General features: G+C 40.4%; 2 protein-coding genes across 3 annotated transcripts; one reads left to right on the top strand and one right to left on the bottom strand.

The window, feature by feature from the left end:
* The first annotated feature begins 1007 nt into the window (after positions 1 to 1007).
* On the top strand, positions 1008 to 3528 carry bbip1 (BBSome interacting protein 1). The gene is made up of 3 exons (XM_053229513.1): positions 1008 to 1445; positions 1566 to 1633; positions 1934 to 3528. The coding sequence occupies exons 1-3, from the start codon at positions 1426 to 1428 to the stop codon at positions 2098 to 2100; spliced, it is 255 nt and encodes an 84-aa protein (XP_053085488.1). The 5' UTR covers positions 1008 to 1425; the 3' UTR covers positions 2101 to 3528.
* An 852-nt stretch (positions 3529 to 4380) lies between these two features.
* Positions 4381 to 18604, bottom strand: pdcd4b (programmed cell death 4b). 2 transcript variants are annotated; one of them, XM_034299667.2, is made up of 12 exons: positions 18464 to 18604; positions 17817 to 17905; positions 16071 to 16373; positions 12315 to 12409; positions 11318 to 11431; positions 10356 to 10577; positions 8339 to 8436; positions 7152 to 7269; positions 6190 to 6297; positions 5801 to 5911; positions 5470 to 5609; positions 4381 to 5201 (listed from the first exon to the last, which is right to left on the bottom strand). In XM_034299667.2, exons 2-12 carry the CDS (start codon positions 17857 to 17859, stop codon positions 5141 to 5143), a joined length of 1413 nt encoding a protein of 470 aa, XP_034155558.1. In that variant the 5' UTR covers positions 17860 to 17905; positions 18464 to 18604; the 3' UTR covers positions 4381 to 5140. The 2 variants fall into 2 exon arrangements, with proteins under 2 accessions (XP_034155558.1, XP_034155559.1); XM_034299668.2 differs by lacking the exon at positions 18464 to 18604 and adding an exon at positions 18021 to 18381.
* Positions 18605 to 18705: the final 101 nt, after the last annotated feature.

Genomic DNA, 18705 nt, shown 5'->3' with positions numbered 1-18705 from the left:
GTAAGAGTAAATAAAAATTCAGTTGGAAATAAAAACTGTAAGCAAAATTATTGGCACCCTTCATGAAAATGAAAGAACTATAAATTAAAGAACACATTTAAAGAGTGATATTTTGAGCTTAAACATATATGTACGTTGTTTTTTGATTATTATTATTATTTTTTTTTTTTTTATATCACATTATTTTTACAAATATAGACTACAAAATAAGCCGCTACCTTACCTTGCATCTTAGGCAGAAATGAAATCGACTGTCAGCCCCCAGAAGCTCTTTACATCCTAACATCAGCTTTTCAGCGCTTTTATTTTTAGCTCGTTACTCTCTCAGGATCAAAATCCTCAGGGCCCAGTTTCCCAAACATGTTGTAAAGTAAAAGGTAAGATCAGACTTTTTGGGGGGGTTTTTTTGCTTTTGAATTCTTATTTTGGGCACAAACTCACTCTGAAAGTGCATTCGGTTTACAGGATGTAATGGCCTTTTATTTATTTTCATAAATCTGTGCTCTACACAATGATTATGTAAATAAGTGATAACTGAGCATTTAATATTTTCTTTTAACATAATAGTGTGTGGTTTTTTTTTATCTTAACATATGCTTATTTCTATTATTTTGTATTATTCCGTTATTTCTAGACATATTTATACACAAACTGATTCGTTTATATATTTAACGCGTGTAACATGCCGGTATGGCCGCCAGGTGGCAGCACCGAACCGCACTCTGTTTCCAGAACATACCGAAGAAGAAGAAGCGCGGCGCCCTAGCAACTGCGTATCCAAGACCGAATCCCAAATCCCTTCCTGCTCCCTACTAAGGTGCACTACATAGTGCACGAAGGAATGGCTTCGACACGTAAAGTAGTGCACTCCAGAACTGAGAGAAAGCGATTCGGGATTCGGCCAAGGAGAGACTCCTGAGTGAAACACCACTACGGTAATCTTACAATATCATGTATTTATTTTTCCATACAACTGAATTGTAGGTTTACGTCAGTTTTAGAGCCGCCATTTTGTAGCTGGTGTAGAAATAACAATAATAACAATAAGAAGAAAATAACCTGAGAGTAAAGCTAATGAGCTTAACGTTAGCGTCAGATGTTTAGCCACTAGATAACTGAGATAGCGAAGTAAAAAATTGGATTTTTAATTCTTTTTTAATTAAATTTAAGTTTTAATTAAACTTTTAAACTTTAAAACAGAGGCTTCGAGTCTAAAATGGCGGTTAAGATAAACGCCATTGAACACAGAGTTTAACACAGAGCAGGAAATAATAAGGGATCAAAAGCAGGCAGTTTAGTGCTGAGCGATATATCGTTTGTTTTATATATCGTTTGTTTTTCATGATCACGATATTTCGATACTGAAATACCGCGATATGCAAATGAGCCGATAACTAATCTCTGCCTGAGTTATTGTGTCCTGTGATGTACATTTCCCTGCATAAGTATTCAACAACACAACCTCATATAAATAACATTACTAGTATTTAAGAGACCATCTTTTGCTGTATTTCGTGTCGTTATTTATATTTATTGCTTTTTTTTGCCACTTTCTCTATTAAAAGGGTTTATAGAAGACGGTTCAGGATGCCTGAAGTGAAGTCAGTGTTCAGAGAGGTTTTACCTAAACAAGGTAAACTGAATCGACATCATTCATCCAGTGTCACCCATCTAAAATATCATATTCTGTAATATTTAACACACACACACACACACACACACACACACACACACACACACACACACACACACACACAGTTGTTTTCTCTGGTCCCTGTTTGTCCTAGTCTTAAATGTAGCAAGATAACACAACATAGGAGTCGCATCTAACTTGCCTAGACAGCTATATAACCGTTTTACTTATAATGTTCTGAAAATGTATACCACAGCGCTGTGTGTGTGTGTGTGTGTGTGTGTGTGTGTGTGTGTGTAGGTCAGCTGTCGGTGGAGGACGTCCCGACGCTGGTCCTGTGCAAACCCAAGCTGCTGCCTCTGAAGTCGGTGACGCTGGAGAAGCTGGAGAAGATGCAGCAGGAGGCGCAGGAGCTCATCAGGCAGCAGGAAGCGGCTGACAGGGAGCAGCAGGAGCACGTTCAGTAGAGCGCGCCGCGAGGGGATGGAGTGCGCACCTCCGTCACAACCTAATATCATAACATATCACCCTAATGAATTAGTTCCACCATTTTGTCTTCATGTAGTTTTGAGGTTTGTGTTGCAGTGATGTGTTCGGGTTCGATGCCACACACACAGAGAGCCTCATTTATCAAGCGGGATACAAATGGACTAATTTTACATTTACACAAGAAATCTGTTATTTATGAAAATCCTGTAAGTTTGGAAAAACGTTCGTAACCTACTCGTGCTCCCGAGTGTGTGTAAATTAACGCATAAGACGACTAACTAACGTAAATCCGATTGATCGGCTTTAAGTCGTAATAATCGTTTAATCCGTAAATCTAAGACAAATAAAACCAGTCGTTTAATTAAGAAGAAATGTAGCTGTAATGACTCTGCTTTTTTTTTTTGCCGTTTACTCATCATTTCAGCTCTGTGAGCTTTGCCTTTTATGGAGTTTTGTGGGCGTCACCAAATGTAAAGCAGCTGAGCATTCATCAACACGAAGAAAATCAGTATTTCTGAAACTTTTGTAAATCTGGAGGACGTTTTAACTTCAGTTTGGCTTACGCAAAACTTTTACACGTAATTTTACTAAAAAGATAAATGAGGCCCAAAGAACACACACCACAACACACAACTAGATACGACGTGTATGTGTTTATAGTAAATACACGAGCTACCAGAATTACATTCAAACATTTTAAATATACATAATTATTTATGTGAAGCTTGTAATGGTGGATAAGAGGATGGATTTGTAAAATTATTTATTTTTGACTTTACTGTAGAGATCACCATAATGTCTACATCATAAGCATGTCTATGTAAGTATTACGATGTACACAACCTTTTAACTACACATACTGGGCATTTGATCAGGTTCTCCTACCATACGTACCATATGTATACAATTACTGACCAACCTTTCTATCATTATGCACTATGTATTGGCACCCGTCTTCACAATCCAGCAGTGGAAAGTTTCCATCACTGAGCAGATAGTTGGGTTTTATTCTTAATGCAGCAGTGACACTAACGTGGTAGTGGATCAGGTCCAGCAGAGCTGCTGGGTTGTTTAAACCTACTGCATTTTATTATTACACACTCCTAAGTCTGCTCATGTTCAGTCAGAAACAAAAGCTTATCTCCGCGTACAGTGCGTGTCATCAGTGTCAGTTTCTGACCACCACATCGCGGTTAGGTGTCGCTGGTGGACTGTTTCTCAACCCAGCAGTGACACTGAGGTGTTTAAAACACCAGCAACACCATCACTGCTCTAGCTGATCCACTCCTACTGGTGGCACACTGCAGTGTGGAGAGTTGGAGGAGAAATACAAGTGCTGGGCAACATTTTGAGACAGCGAATAAATATGAAAAAAGATTAAGTAATTATAAACCATTTTGAAATCACCTCTATAAATTTTGATTATTTTTTTTTTACCCATCTATTCATCAAGCTGTTATAAACTGTTATATTCCTAAAGCGATTAGGAAATTTTTCCCCCCACACACACACTTCATGTTCTTACTGTTATGAGGCTTCAGGTACTTATGCTCCATTCGACTAAAGCTCACAACTCCTAATTTCTGACCTGCAATTAGGAGAAAATGCCCTCTCAGCTTGAAATTCCTACTCGGAAAGTCTCATTAACCCTGAACTGAGCAGGAGACGTCATGTCAACATGGCCGCTCGTACAATCGACTGTAACTAAAATACCACTTTACCGTTTTAAATGTGTTTATAGCAGTATTACTTTAATCAAGACACTTTAATTGGTTACATCTATAAAACTGTATAGTTTGCTGGTTTGAGAAAGTAAATGCATCACAAACTCATGATCACTGTTGACTGGCAAACAAGACACGCTTTCACCGAGGCGTCTCTGCAGCTCGAACGCAACGAGCTTGAAATGACGCAATTCCGAGTTCAGACTTGCGAGTTAGGTCGAACGCAGCATTATATACAGTAGGCTAATTTCAGGTGTATGGATATGTAACTAGAATATGACCGGATGGTTTTAATGCTTAGAGCAAATAAAGTAGCACTGGAGTGTTATATATATATATATATATATATTATATTATATATTAAAAAAAAAAGTAATAGTAAAACACACGCACCTTTTTCAATCCGAACAGTGCCGAGCATTTTAAGGGCTTCCCTTTCCCTTAGTCTCTCCAGCAGTCCTGGGATTCGATCTCATAACCTTCTGGACACTAGAACTCAGTCAATTAAGTCTTAATATAAGCAACACAAACACAAACCATTACTTTAACCTTTATTTATTTCTTAACCATTTTCAACAAAGAGCGAGAACATTTGGTAAATATGCCCACGTCAGTGTTTGGAAAATACAAAAATAATGTTTTTCGACAACGTTTGTGTGAAATAATCCCGATTGGTTCACATTTCTCTGTATTGCCATTTTGTCGTCACTTGCATCCAGTATCGAAGTCTTTGTTAGACCGAGCGGGGAAACAAAGACACGTGAAAAAGTTCAGGCAGATTGGAGAGGGAAACAAAACAAAACAAAAAGAGAGAGAAAGAAAAAAAAGCTTCAAACCAACATGAAAGTATCACAAACACAAACCTACTGACTCTATAAACACTGAGTAGAGACAGTTCACAAAGTGGAATTTGCAAAGCAAACAAATGATACAGGCTGGATAAATTAAGACAGGTTAAATGACATCTGGCTCAAGTTATCCAGCTAACTGGATATTCAGTTAAATATGCTGAGTGGCAGTGAACTGAATTACAAAACCTGGAATGACTCAGTCATTTCAAAGTGTGGCACTTTGTCAGGGTTTTAGCTTATCTAGTCACCTCAAAGGTGTGCGCGCGTGTGTGTGTTTGGGTTATTCCATAGCCTTGTTCCTTTGCGTAAGCTCTACGTTCTTGTCAGGAGGAGATTATATATACACCTAAACCTGTAGGATACACACACGTATGCAGTTTTTAGACGAGTAGCGCTAGTTTCCTCAAACGCAGCAGACAAGGTGGACACGGGAAGTGGTGGACTCAGTAGGTTTCCAGTTTGAGAAGTCCGCCATCTCCTTCACTGACGAACCTCTTCCTTCCTCTGGCAAAGGAGTGAAAACCGTGTATTAGCTTACGATACTGTATACAGAAACTGTTCTGTGCATAATGTTTGTATTCAAGGGTTAAAATTTAGGATTTAGATTTCACTTTAATGACAAAATTGACAAAGCAAAACTTTGAGACTCAAATTCTAGAGATTTTTGTTCACATTTAAAGAACATACAATACAATTTTCATCACTGTCAATTAAATTAGGTTTAAATTTGGAAAAAAAAAAAAAAAAAAAAAAAAGGATGTGGCACACTGACCGACATGGACACAGGTCTCTGAGTTTTTTGTCGATGACTCCAGCACTAAAGCTCTTGTCCACAAAGTGCTCCAGCAGAGAGTACGCACACGGCACGTCGATATTAATATCAGCAATATCCACGTACACTCTCTCGTAACCCTGTCGGGAGTAAAAACAGGAATTGTTCCAACACGTTAACACTATACAGCATCTCTACGCTATACACCTCGAGTATAATACTTCACAGATTTCTTATTTTCCTGATTATGCAAAAAAAATTCTCTCCTGTGGACATGACAGTTCTGCATGTGGCAGAGGAACATGAATGTGACCAGCAGGTGGCGTCGTACCCTTCTCATTTGGTCCAGAGTGATGACTGAAGAGTCAAAGAGAGATTTCAGCAGCTTCAGGATCATTTGGAGTGTCGTGTCTCCTTTGGATTCCAAAACCATGACTATCGCCTACGAGATGATGAGCAAGACAGAGCAAGCATGTTTATTTTTAAATAAATAATGAGGATGGTAGCTAAATCAGCGATTTAGAAACTTATTCACAACTGAGCCTCTCTCTACTGATCACCTTCTGAGTGCCAATGATTTCACCAACACTAACAGGAACAAATGGTACTCCTAAGTGGTGCCTGTAGTACCGTTTGTCACCGAGCGCAAAAGTTTCTCAGAATTCCGTTATGTTCGTGGATAAAAACGTGCCAAGATAACGATATTCATGCAAAAGTTACCTCGTAGACAAACTCATGATGGAAGTGCGGCACCTCGAGCTCCCTCAAACACCGCTCCGCCTCCGCCGTGTCACCCGAGAGCACGTACTCCTTCAGCAGCAGGTTCACCTGAGCAAGTGAGACACGTACAGTCCTCTAAGCAGTTCTTTAAACACAGCATGCAGTCAGCCCTCGGCAGCTCTACAGCGCAAAGTCAGCAACAAATAATCCTCTATACAAAGAGCTTTTAAATAAACAGCACAGAGAAAATCTGGGGTCGTGAGCCATGCCAGGTCTAATAACATGAAGGCAGTTATAAAGGCAAAGGGTGGATTCACAACCACTTTCATTTCCTCTGAGCAGTTTTTAAACCTTCAGTGAACACAACATTGGCTTCAGACCTGCTTTGGAGAAGGCAGTCATGGTTTGCCATGGTTTCCTCTTGTTGTTGGACACACCCACATTAACATTTTCTAAACATTCAAAACCATGGGGGAATGCAAACCTTTGCATTCAGCTCTACACTGCATTCTGAGCACATTTCAGTCCACTACAGGGGGATAAGCACCGGCTGAGGAGGCTCGGGGTTAGGAACACAGTGTTCTTTAGCGCAACATGGACAACTAAATTTGTTAAACAGGACTGTAAAGGCACAGAATGTACTTATTTAAAATACATTTTTTATATAATGAACTTTTTTCATATCATGCTTTTCAACTATAAATAAGCACAAGAGGTTGTGAAATTAAGGTAACCTTAAAGAGACATCATGTAAAACATCTGCACATCATGTTATTATCTGATAAAATCTATTATTGTGTAATTGTTATTTATTATAAAATAGTTACTAAAACTAGAAAATAACCCAATAAATTAACTCCATATTTCCCATAATGCTAAATTACATTATTAATCCAGAATTTTATGACATAAAAAGCAAATCAGTCACTCAGTGCTACGATGTGGGTGGGCGGAGTCCTGACCTCTTTGATGAGTTGATTGACAGGTCTCTGGCCTCCCCCTGAGCCCCAGAGGTTATCGATCTTAAGTCCTGCCTCCTTGCTCATCTTTAGCAGTACGGCGGCGCGGTCCAGAGCAGCCCTGTCAGTCAAACACACAGCTGTCAATCAAACCGACCGGGGCTGAATAACAGCTAAAACGATAACCATAATTACTGAAATCATATTCATTCAACCAGTCTGTGAACAAAATCTATTTATTAAAATAGAAATGAACTGAAAACAACCTTCTGTTTATTAATGAAGACTAAATTAGACTCTAAATACGTCCTACATAAAGCAACAGGTTCAGGATTTAATGCACCAGAGTAAATAAGGTAGATATCCAACCCCAGCTAAGCTCACTGATATCAAACCTCAAGTCAAATATAACAATCAAAATACTGCAAACTGTGAAAATGAGCCACTCCTGGGCTGGACTTTTCTGTTAGTCGTTATAGTAATGATGTGCGCACACAGAGCTGTGGATTCTGAACATATTCAACACAGAGAACAGCCATAAAATCCTCATGTTTTTAATCAGAGAATGGAGAAAGGGCAGGACTTCAGGGCTCCAGGCTCTCATCCCCTCCTTCCTCTAACCTGCCCCCATGGTCGTTCTTGCTGAGAATTTCTGACCTCAAAAAAAATCGATGCACACTTAATGACGAGGGGGAAAAAAAAAAAAAAAAAAAAAAGGAAATCCAATTTAACTGGGCAAACCGAGTTGTCTAGAAATCTAATTTTAATCCGATTTGTAACTACATACAGATGTAACGTAAAACAGATCTAAATTCAAAACTCATGTTTTTCCCTCCATTCAGACTGCAGAAAAAGTACCTCAAGGACAAACGACTGCAGAACCTTCTTATCCACCGAGTCCGGTCTGAAAGCGGGTTGTTTGATGAGTAAACAGACTAAAATCCTTAATCCCGTTCAGTGCTTAATAACTGACAGACGGACGCTTAGCTCCATCACACCATATAATCTCAATCTCTGGGGAAATTTTTCACTTAGTGCAACAAACACTCCAAAGTAAACTACAGGACGTACATACGCAACAACCAGACAAGAAAAAAATCAACTGGCAATTATTAAGTCAGTCTGTATATATTGTGTTGTATATATTGCTGAAACCCTACGCAGTGGGCGTGTGTTTGATGAACACACACCTGGCATGCTCGCAGTCCACTCTTCCTTTATAGCCATCGATGTAGCTCTCGGAGAGAATCTGATCTGCTACCGCTCTGGCAATGAACTGACCAACCAGCTACAAGCACAGAGAAAACAAAACATTTAAAAATCACAAGGGACTCCAAAAAAAAAAAAAAAAAAAAATAGAAAAAAAGTTAGATGAATATTTCAATAAACTAGTGATCACAAGCTCATGTACCTCAACTCAGAGAACTCAGAGCATAAGAAAATAAACCAGCTTGAAATGTTCTCCATGTCACGCACGAGTGTCTCCAGCCCGGTTACAAAACAGCTCTGTGCTGCTATTTTACTGCGACGTCACCAAATATTATTTGTGGCATCACTGTTTTGAAACCATTCTGAGGAATATTTGAAAAAGGAGCTTAAAAAAAAAAAATGCAAATATATGTGGAATAAAATATGCAAATAATAAAAATACAAATACGCATCAAAAGAGCAACCACTGGAATATTTATAGGTACTTGTGTCATCATATTAAAAGTACATTTATATATAAAGGGAAAAAAAAAAAATAAGCGTAATGACTTGGAGCAGTGACCTGTGAGTAGATTTATCAGATGCGTGTGTTACTTAAATGTATTTAGCAAGTTGTGTGTTTTATCCTGCGTATTAATATCTTAAAAAGCTACGACAGTCAAGTCTGTGGTTGATCATGTGAGCTTTATCTGAACATCACTTTCGGTTTCCTGACTCTGTGCGTGCGTGCGTGTGTGTGCGTGTGTGTGCGTGTGCGTGCGTGTGCGTGCGTGTGTGTGTGTGTGTGTGTGCAGCAGAAATACACTGACAATCACACTGAACAATCTGAAACCTACAAAAACCTTGAGAGCATTATTGTAAATTTTGTATGTTCAGAAATAATATTTTCTACATTTTTTGTCTGCAGCATTACATATTTTTATCTTGAATGTAAAATAAATAAATAAATTGGATACTGGAAGATTTTTATTACTATTTCTGAGATACTGTTTTACCCCTTTTTTTTTTTTTTTTTTTTTTTTTTTTTTAAACTCATGGGCAAGCCATTTACTTTAATATTTACATATTTATAAATCCATACATCTCACAATTCTAAAGAATAAAGAAAATCTAAAGAATCTGGAGATGTGTATTAATACTTAGATAAACTCTGCTTAGAGAAATGTGAGAGAGAAGTTGATGAGAATTAAGAATATATACAAGGAAACCACATGTCCAAGTTGTTTTTTTTTAAAATTCCTGTTAGTGTTGCTGTAGTCTGGCACTGTGTTGATTGAATCTTGGTGTACATCAGTGTGTAAATACAGTACATCATTATGAAGCCAATATAAAAGTGCTGTTTCCTGCTGAGAAATGAGATTTGATTTTTGAGAAATTAGATAAACCTTTTCTAGGCTGGAAAATACGGTGTTAACCCACAGGGGATTTCCAGATGTCTGATGAATAAAGAAAGAAAAAAAAAAGTGAGGAAATGGTTCAGACTGCAGTTAGGTTCGAGTGTGTAAGCGTGCTGCTGTGGGTCATTTGCCTTGTTTACTCAGACAGCGAGGGGATGACCAGTGGCGCGTGTTTTGTTCTGCATTTAGCGAGAGGCCCTGATGAGAGAAAAGAGCTGCCTCTGCTGTTCCAATCTGAACAAAACCAGCTCAGCTCACCACACACACACACACACACACACACACACACACACACACACACACACACACAGGGAGGGTCAAAATGAAAACTGTGAGCTTGTAGCAAGTCCAAATCCAAGTGAGTGTGTGTGTGTTTTATCCCAAGTGCTGAACTTGCATACATGTTCACACACACACACACACACACACACACACACACACACACACACACACACACACACGTGTGGCTGTGTTTAGTGCTTTGAGTTGTGTGATGGACGTCAATCAAGCATCACATTAGGATATTAGGCCACTCCCATAGTAATTTTTTTTTGTAAATAACCCTCAGGTGTGATAGATATCTCCTGACATATCTTGTTACCTGTGGCGCTGTGGGCGTGTCCAGCACCAGGTCAGGCAGCTCTTTCAGCAGCTTGTGGAAGGACGCTTCGATGTCGGAGCGGCTGAGGACTCGGCCACACAGACGCGACAGCAGGAGGGACGTGAGCTCTCTCTGACTCGCCTTGGCCTCCAACGCCAGCGATACGGCCAGGAGCGGGACGTCACTGCGCATGGAGCCCAGATTTAACTCGCCTAGTAACTCCTACAGAGAGAGAGAGAGAGAGAGAGAGAGAGAGAGAGAGAGAGAGAGAGAGAGAGAGAGAGAGAGAGTCAAATAAATAAAAAGAAGAAACAGCTACTTCAGAGTTGCATCACAAAATATATATATATATATAGGACCAGTTTTGGAGGAGTGTAAAATGATTTTATAGATTCATGAGCAACATGGCTTCTAACCAGCTAACCAAGCAAAGTTAAATAAATTAAAGCAAGTAGCTAGTTAGATTTGGGCTAGACGCATAGCTACAGATATATTTCCAGTTGTTTTCTAGCTAATACAGATTTGCTTGTATTAGCTACACATGGATGTGCTAATGATGCCATCGTCCTGTTCAGTGCTCTGCTAATGTTATTCTGAGTATAAAAGACTTTCACTGGTCACCTGACTGAACTAATACTGACCAGATAAAGCGTCGTTCATACTGACGTGATAAAAAGCTAGCCAGTGAACAAGTCAACAAAGGTTGTTGGCAACATAAAAGCCAATTTGACTGCAGCAATTCAGATGACATGTTTAAAATGTTGAGGGTTTTATTGCTTTTGTTGGAGTATAGGTGATTGACAGCTTGGCTCACTGTTAGCATTGTAATCCTGCACTAACACCTCACCACTGCCATTTCTGAAAATGAGACTGGGCCGAGTGCTTACGCAAAGGATTTCTGAACAGCTTAAAGATGAGGCAACTTTTTGACACTTTGAGAAATATCACTCCCTCATCCATACCGCTACTTCGTTGGCGTCTCCGTGCTCAAAGTACTCCTGGACGATGGGCGTGACGGTGCGAGTGAAGTCGTCTTCGTCCAGCGGCAGCACCACCGTCTCGTACACACAGTTCTCCTGTACAATAAACAGTTATAGCTACTGAATAATTATTATTATTATTATTATACAACACTTGTATTAAGTAGCTCTATATCATACATATCTTCAGATGACTCAAGCAAAAAGATATTTCCATACTTATTTTCAATAAATCATTAGATAAAAGAAATATAATCTTTGGTCCAACACACATTCACTTAAAGATGTAACTTAAGCTACACACTTAGTCACTATATAGTGAATAATAATCAATTTTATCTTACAGTGTAAACAGAGAAAACTGTAACCAAGTTTTCCAACATTTTCAAGACAGAGGAGTTTATGCTTTGCGGTTTCTGTTCCTTTTTTGCTTATGTACTCCAAGAGGGAAAAAAAAAGAAAGAGAGAGGCTGACATTCTTTAATAAGTACTTTTTTTTTTATGTAATCATTGGCAAACTGCTGTGGTATTAGAGACATAAAACACTCCTGGACTTTCCTTACTTAAATTTTTTTTTTTTGCTATTTTATTTCCATCAGCTAAAGTACTAAAAGTGAAGTCTACTGCAGTCTTAGCTAGATTGTTTAAACGAAACCGTGCGGTCACGTGACGTAGAAATTACAGTAATTACGAGCTTCTGCTAGTTTAACTCTATTTGTGTTTATCAAACTTTCCCTGTCATTTTATAGAGCTGACCACATAATAACTAGTTCTTTCTGAAAGATGTTCAGGAGTTTGTGTGTGTTTCCATAGAAACGACTTTTTCCTGAGCCCAAGTAAGCAATGGAGGCAACTGTGTGTGTGTGTGTGTGTGTGTGTGTGTGTGTGTGTGGTGTATTTTTTTGCTTGTTTTTTGTTTTCCCCTTCAGACTGACGTCGGGCCGGACCACCCCGTTGTTGGAATAAACCCGTTCATTACCTGATCTTCGTCGTAATTGGGGTCTCGGACGTCAACTTCTTCCTCATCGTACACCTCTCCCGGCGTTCCCCACACCCCCTTACCACCAGCGCCACCTACAAACACACACACACACACACATACATGTTTCCTGGTGCAGCTGAGATGCACACACACTGTACTCTGTACATAATGTTCCTGCCTCTGCTGTACATGCACTCACGCACATGCGCACACACACCACTCTAAAACCTCCTACGTAGAACACGTGTACGTGTGTGTGTGTGTGTGTGTGAGGCCCCCCTGTCTCTAGGCACAAGATACACCAACCACAAACACCGTGTACTTGTTGAATTTGTACACACACACACACAGGCAAAACATACAATAAGTATTACATTAATATATGGAGTCAGGGAGACAAGGGCCAGTCTCTCTCTCTCTCTCTCTCTCTCTCTCTCTCTCTCTCTCTCTCTCACACACACACACACACACCATAAATCCATCTCAGTTGTTTAAGCAGGCAGTCAGCATGGATTAAACCTGAATTAGTGCACCATGTGATACACTAAACACACCTCAGCCAATACACACAGTGACCGTGTGTGTGTGTGTGTGTGTGTGTGTGTGTGTGTGTGTGTGTGTGTGCGCGTGTAAGTAAGAGTCCATATACACTCCTTTTCTTGTTTCACTCTTCCCACTGGACAGAATTATACAACACCTTGCCTTTTTGACTATTGACTGACCCTGTTATGCAATGGAGGAATATTATGAGAGAGAGAGAGAGAGAGAGAGAGAGATGCAGACACAAAGCCAGAGAGAGAGAGAGAGAGACAGATACACAGAGAAAGACAGACAGAAAGAGAGAGAGAAATAACAGACACAGAACAACAGACAGTCCTCTTGAGAGCAAATGACAGCATGAGAGATGATGAGAGCATGAAACACAGAGACAGAGAGAGAGAGAGAGAGAGAGAGAGAGAGACTGGAGAGGTTGACGTGTTTGTTAGTTCAGCCTCCGCAGTCACTCCTACACCATAATCAGATATTCAGCATAATCAATATCTGCGACTTCACACTCCACATTCTGCTTCTAAATCACTGTTCAGTTTCATCTCCACCAGCAGCCCGTGTCACAAATCAGCTTTACAGGATCCTGGGTGTTGATCTCGATCCCTAATGGAGTCGACGGAGATCCTGAAGCAAGCTGCTGGTGTCTCATGCAACGGAGTACACCTCCATTTAAAACATCTCAATCCACACAAGCGCTGTGATGGAATATTTACACCCTTACATTATTAACCAGACTGTACGCGCCAAAGCAGATTTAACAGAGATACCGTTTATTACTACGAGTAAATCTGCATTACAGCCTAAAATGTAGCACTTCCCAAAAACATTTTCACTTCCTAAAAAACAGTTTACGCCCAAGTCTCATCCTTTCTTCAGTATTTAACAGAGACTGTCGATGTATACCCAAGAGCTGCTGCTGTATTCATAAGGACAGTCCTGCTGCTCATCCCAGCACTCTTTACTTCTCTACTCTTCTACACCTGCGTACTGTATACATTTATAATCACGCTATCCGGTGTCACACAGCAGAGCACAGCTTCCCTTCTCACGTCATCTCGGGGAGTGTTTCCTTGCAACATTCACCTCGGGTTTGTCCATCAGAGATCTAACTCTACAGACGGGTTTCTGGAACGGTCTATAAATTGTACACAACTTATGCGCAAAACCAATTGAGAGGCTCTTCAGAGTGAGCTGATTAACGTACCTAAGGAAGTGACACGAGCTAGTTAAACACGTTTTTTTTTTTTCTTTTTTGCAGCTTGCTACACTCTTACATTTTGCAGGCCATGGAGTGTGAATCATTTCTGGCTCACTGGACAGCCCCACACACACACACAGAAAAAGCATGCCTTTATATAGCTTGAGCACACACCCACTGAGTAGGATCACTAGAGATGGACTGATGGAAGAACCAAAGATCAAGTTGAGATACATTTCCATCCAAATTTTGGGGAAAAACTAAAAAGTTGGCAAAAACCTTGCATGCTAAATCATACACTATTATAGATATATGTGACTCAAACAATTCAGAATTTGCATGAAAGCACATGGAGAGAATCCCAAACTACTGCTGTCAATTATTTAATTTTTAAAATTCCTCTTCGTCAAGCGTGCTTATAAATTACATTAAGTTCTAGGACGCTCTAAATAAAATAACATCAGCACAAGTGCCTCCTCTTAGTTACCAACACGGCCCATAAAACATACACCATAAGCGTTTTAGTACGCGTGATACGAAGGTGTCCAGCAAGCTCAGGCATCTTTGGGGTGTGTTTTTGTGGAAAATCAGCTACAGGTGCAGCTACAGAGGGCTTAAACGCCTAAATACAACAAAGACGCGTCATTGTATCACGGCTAAAAACAAGTTATTACTAAATCCACAACGCCTACACTGTGATTAATCTCCGGACGGGACGAGAGACAGAGAGAAAAAGACTTGGATAGTGTGTCGATATTTGATTAGAGAACTTACACAAGCAAGTTGGAAATGTCTTAAACACACACACACACACACACACACACACACACACACGTCTGTTCAAGTTATTAAATGACAAACGTGCAGCAGACAAGAGACACTAGAAAAGACGACGACATAGCTTTTAGGGAAGACGGATCCTGTCAGGTAACTAATCAATCAGCAGTTACTGAACAAGCTGCCACATTTTGCTTACAAATTATTATTATTATTATTATCATTATTTTAAACACAGATTAATTCATGTTATATACCCAAATAAGGAATAAAACCTTTTGGGGGTGTGCTGTTATAGGAAAATTATCAACGATGGAGTGGTGTCCAAATTAATCAGAATACATTAATGCATCTTATTCGACAGCAATTTGCCAAACGCTACAGTTCTTATTAATCAATTAACGACAGGTCATACTTTTTATCCGATTATAGACATTAAAGGTCGTCAAACATCCACGAAACAAGCCACAGAAAAACCTCCATCTCGTGTCCTGAAAAATGTAGAAAACTGACCTGACACTGGAGACTCCTTCTATAAACGTTAAATATCGACTCCTTACAGATAACGTGACGCATTCACTGTACAAGTCCCTGTGTTGAGCTGTTACTATAGAAACAATAACGCGTTAGAACGAGCGCATTAACATAAACCTGCACTACTTTCTTACTTGCAGTTACAGTTCACCTTCTGACCAATCAGAATGGAGAATTCAGAGCTGTGCATTAAGACGATCCATGTTATAATATAATTACGTACAAGACGCCTCAGCATAGGAGAGGTGAGTTTTTTGAGTCTGAGAGTCATGGAGCGAGTGAGAGATGGGATTAATCAGTGGCGTGTTTACAGTGTAACTGGTGTAAGACCTCATGCAGCACTTAACGCTGATCGACGGCCATCCTGTTCACACTCGTTAACCCCCGTACGGATGGAAAAGGAAACAGAGACGAGTGTGGACATAAACAGTGGTCCACAGTGCGCTCACTGAGAACACTGTGTACTCAGAGAGCAGACCGCGCCTTCTTACACCACCTTACGCCTTTATCTCACGCACAGCGGGGTCAAAAGTCTGACGGCTGATAAAATAAAACACGGTTCTTGATAACAAGCTCGAACATTCTCTCATTCTTCTTAAACGACATTTTAATATACTTCGCCAGTATCGCTTGGGCATTTTTCCGTACAGATGATGAGAACCCGTGACGCCACAGTGCAGGAAGGTTTCTCGCACCTTTCTTTGGCAGGCCCCGCCCTTTTCCCAGGCGTGATCGGCGGTCCAGCACTTTGCCTTTGGGGCTGGCGGGGGGCGCGGTGGAGCGGGAGGCGTCTCCGTTCTCGCTCAGCGAGTCTCCCCGGCCCGAGTCTCGGGACGAGTTCTTGCGGAGGCGCCGCTTGGCCTTGGCCTTGAGCCGGGCCTCGTGCACGGTTCCCACCGGCGCGGGAACCCAGTTTCCGTTGATCTCGTCGTTGGCTCTGGAACCGAGGCCTTTCGCCTCACTGTCCGACTGATACGAGTCGCTCAGATCTTCCGCTTCTGCAGAGACACGGATTGAACACTCTCAGATAAAGTCGAACATCATCTCATTTATCTAATGAACATGAGACTTTTTTTTGTCATGAGGAAAACACAGACAAATAATATTTACATCATCACACCTCCTACTGCGTCACTCTGATGAGCGACAACCACTGATCAGTACTTATATAGTAGTGGACGATACAGACGCGCATTCGGGACTTTTTAAAAGCACTCTGAATGAAAGAATCCTGATTTTAACTTTGGCATTAACTTTCAGCTCAAATGATTCCTCAGACCACGTGTGGTCCGACGTTTCTTCAGTTCCCCGCTTAACACTTTAGCTCCTACCTGCACTTACAAACTGACGTTTAAAAATCTAAGAAAAACTTCTAACCATGTGTATAGCGGCATTACGAAGGGAAAAAAAAACGCAAGAACGTGGCATTATGTAATGTGTTCGACTAGCTTTAGAAGTTATATTTAGACACCACCATTGCTTGTGGAAACTGAAACTACACTCCTACTTCAGGCACGCTCGCTACACGCCCACTCACGACACGTCACGTGCGCTCGCTAAAATGTCAGCGAATGTAACGCGACCCGTGTAGCCTCTCACATTTCTGCTTTTACGTCGTGTTTAAACGCAAGGTGAGACTGCAGTTATTTAAATAAAAAAAAAAAAAAAAAGTGTTAACCACATGTACAGCTGTTTTACAAGAAGACAAATCCAGCTGCCTTTTTACCTTTTTTGGCAAAGTCTCACTGGATAGAATCAGACTGATGAGCACAATGGTGCCCTCTGACAGCGTGTTAATAAAATAAAGTCACATGTCTAGTTCACGATGACGTCACGTCAGCGTTTCTAACCCGACGAAGGAACGGTAAGTTTGTCTAGACATCCTTTTAAACGTCGTCTATATTTTCAACTCTCATTTTGGTTTTCGGGAATTATTTCTACGGTTTACGTTATAATACGGAGGCCCTAAAGGGACATGGTTCCGGAAAGCTCAAGGCTTTTGCGTTCCCAAGAAACTCTCGCAAAGATATTTGCGTTCTCTGGAGAATACAAATCTTTGTGAGAGAATGCAAAAAAAAAAAATGTGTGTGAAAACTAATCACGTCTGAATAGGGCTCGATCGAAATTCATTGTTTTCTACGGAATTTATTTTAAACTGTTTTAAAAAAAATAATAATAATCTTACATCTTCAAAACAATTCTTTTCAAGATGGACGTCAGGTAGAAATTTATTGGTAAAATTTAATGTTAAAAGTTCAAAAATCTCTCAAAGTAGCACAAAAAAAAAAAAAAAAACAGTGGCTGTGGCTGCATGTAGTGCACTAGAAAGTGTACATAATGCGCAGTTTTAAGGCACATCTAGGGCACTTGTGTAGGGAAGAGAGAGCAGTTTGGGACTCGGCCCATGAAGTAAATAAGTTGTGTATTAAAGTCAGACTTACCGACGGGATTGGCGTTGAGCCATGCCTCACAATCAGCTGCCATGACTTCAAAACGAGGTGCAAGCAAAAATAGTTCAATTTACAAAACCCTAAAAGGAATAATAAACCATTTTTAAAAGCAACACGGACATTTAATTCATTTCGTATTCAATCAACTGACTAACTTCGGTGAGCTAAGCTACATGCCCTAACATGCCATCGCACCTTCTTCAAAATGATGCTCTGAGATTATAGTTCAGGTTAAACATCCACATAAAATAAAAAATAAACCTGTTATTTCACTTTAGAAGCTAATTTAGTGCTTATAATCTGCAACGTCGCTTATGTTTCCCTGGAACGGACGGGTTTGTTATGTATACACAAGCTGCAGGAGACCACATTAAGCCCGCGTCCCAAACCAACACCCACTACAACACCGAGTGCACTAAGCACAGCGTGTACGTCATTACGTCGCAGCCTACGCAGTCCGCCTAGGAAGCGAGAACGCAGGCATTTGGGATACAACCACAAACAAACCTGCGTCAGCTCCATTTAACAATCGGATACAGTTGTTTTCTAGGCAAACGCGTTGTCTACGGTGGATAAACCGCTCTCAGTGCAAATAAAAAGCAAAATATGTGATAAATACACCAAAAAAAACACCTCACCTCTCTTCGCGTTTCGCTTTTCAAACGCTAACGAAGCCTTTCTGTTTGCAAACGTTTTCTCTTCGCTCTGCCCAGCAACTCAATGACGCAGGACCGCCCTTTAAGCGCTGATTGGCCAGTTTATTTAAAGTCCAGACGCGAAGGCAACCAATAGGAAGCGTAGGTTGAAGGGGGGCGGGCGGAAGGGGGGCTTCTCGTGTTTTCGAAATCGAGAAAATTCGCGTTGAGTCGCAGCGCCACCT

The sequence above is a fragment of the Pangasianodon hypophthalmus genome, chromosome 25 (genome assembly GCF_027358585.1).
Source record: "Pangasianodon hypophthalmus isolate fPanHyp1 chromosome 25, fPanHyp1.pri, whole genome shotgun sequence".
In the NCBI taxonomy this organism is placed as follows: domain Eukaryota; kingdom Metazoa; phylum Chordata; class Actinopteri; order Siluriformes; family Pangasiidae; genus Pangasianodon; species Pangasianodon hypophthalmus.
Note: the sequence above shows the minus strand (reverse complement) of the source record. Positions and strands in the feature narration are given on the sequence as shown.

Coding starts and splice junctions, on each gene's coding strand:
- bbip1 (XM_053229513.1), top strand. CDS start 1,426: ATGTACATTTCCCTGCATAA. Junction 1,446..1,565: donor ATGTACATTTCCCTGCATAA/GTATTCAACAAC, acceptor CTCTATTAAAAG/GGTTTATAGAAGACGGTTCA. Junction 1,634..1,933: donor AGAGGTTTTACCTAAACAAG/GTAAACTGAATC, acceptor GTGTGTGTGTAG/GTCAGCTGTCGGTGGAGGAC.
- pdcd4b (XM_034299667.2), bottom strand. CDS start 17,859: ATGGCAGCTGATTGTGAGGCATGGCTCAACGCCAATCCCGTCG. Junction 11,432..12,314: donor CCAATTACGACGAAGATCAG/GTAATGAACGGG, acceptor TTTATTGTACAG/GAGAACTGTGTGTACGAGAC. Junction 5,912..6,189: donor ATCATGAGTTTGTCTACGAG/GTAACTTTTGCA, acceptor ATCATCTCGTAG/GCGATAGTCATGGTTTTGGA.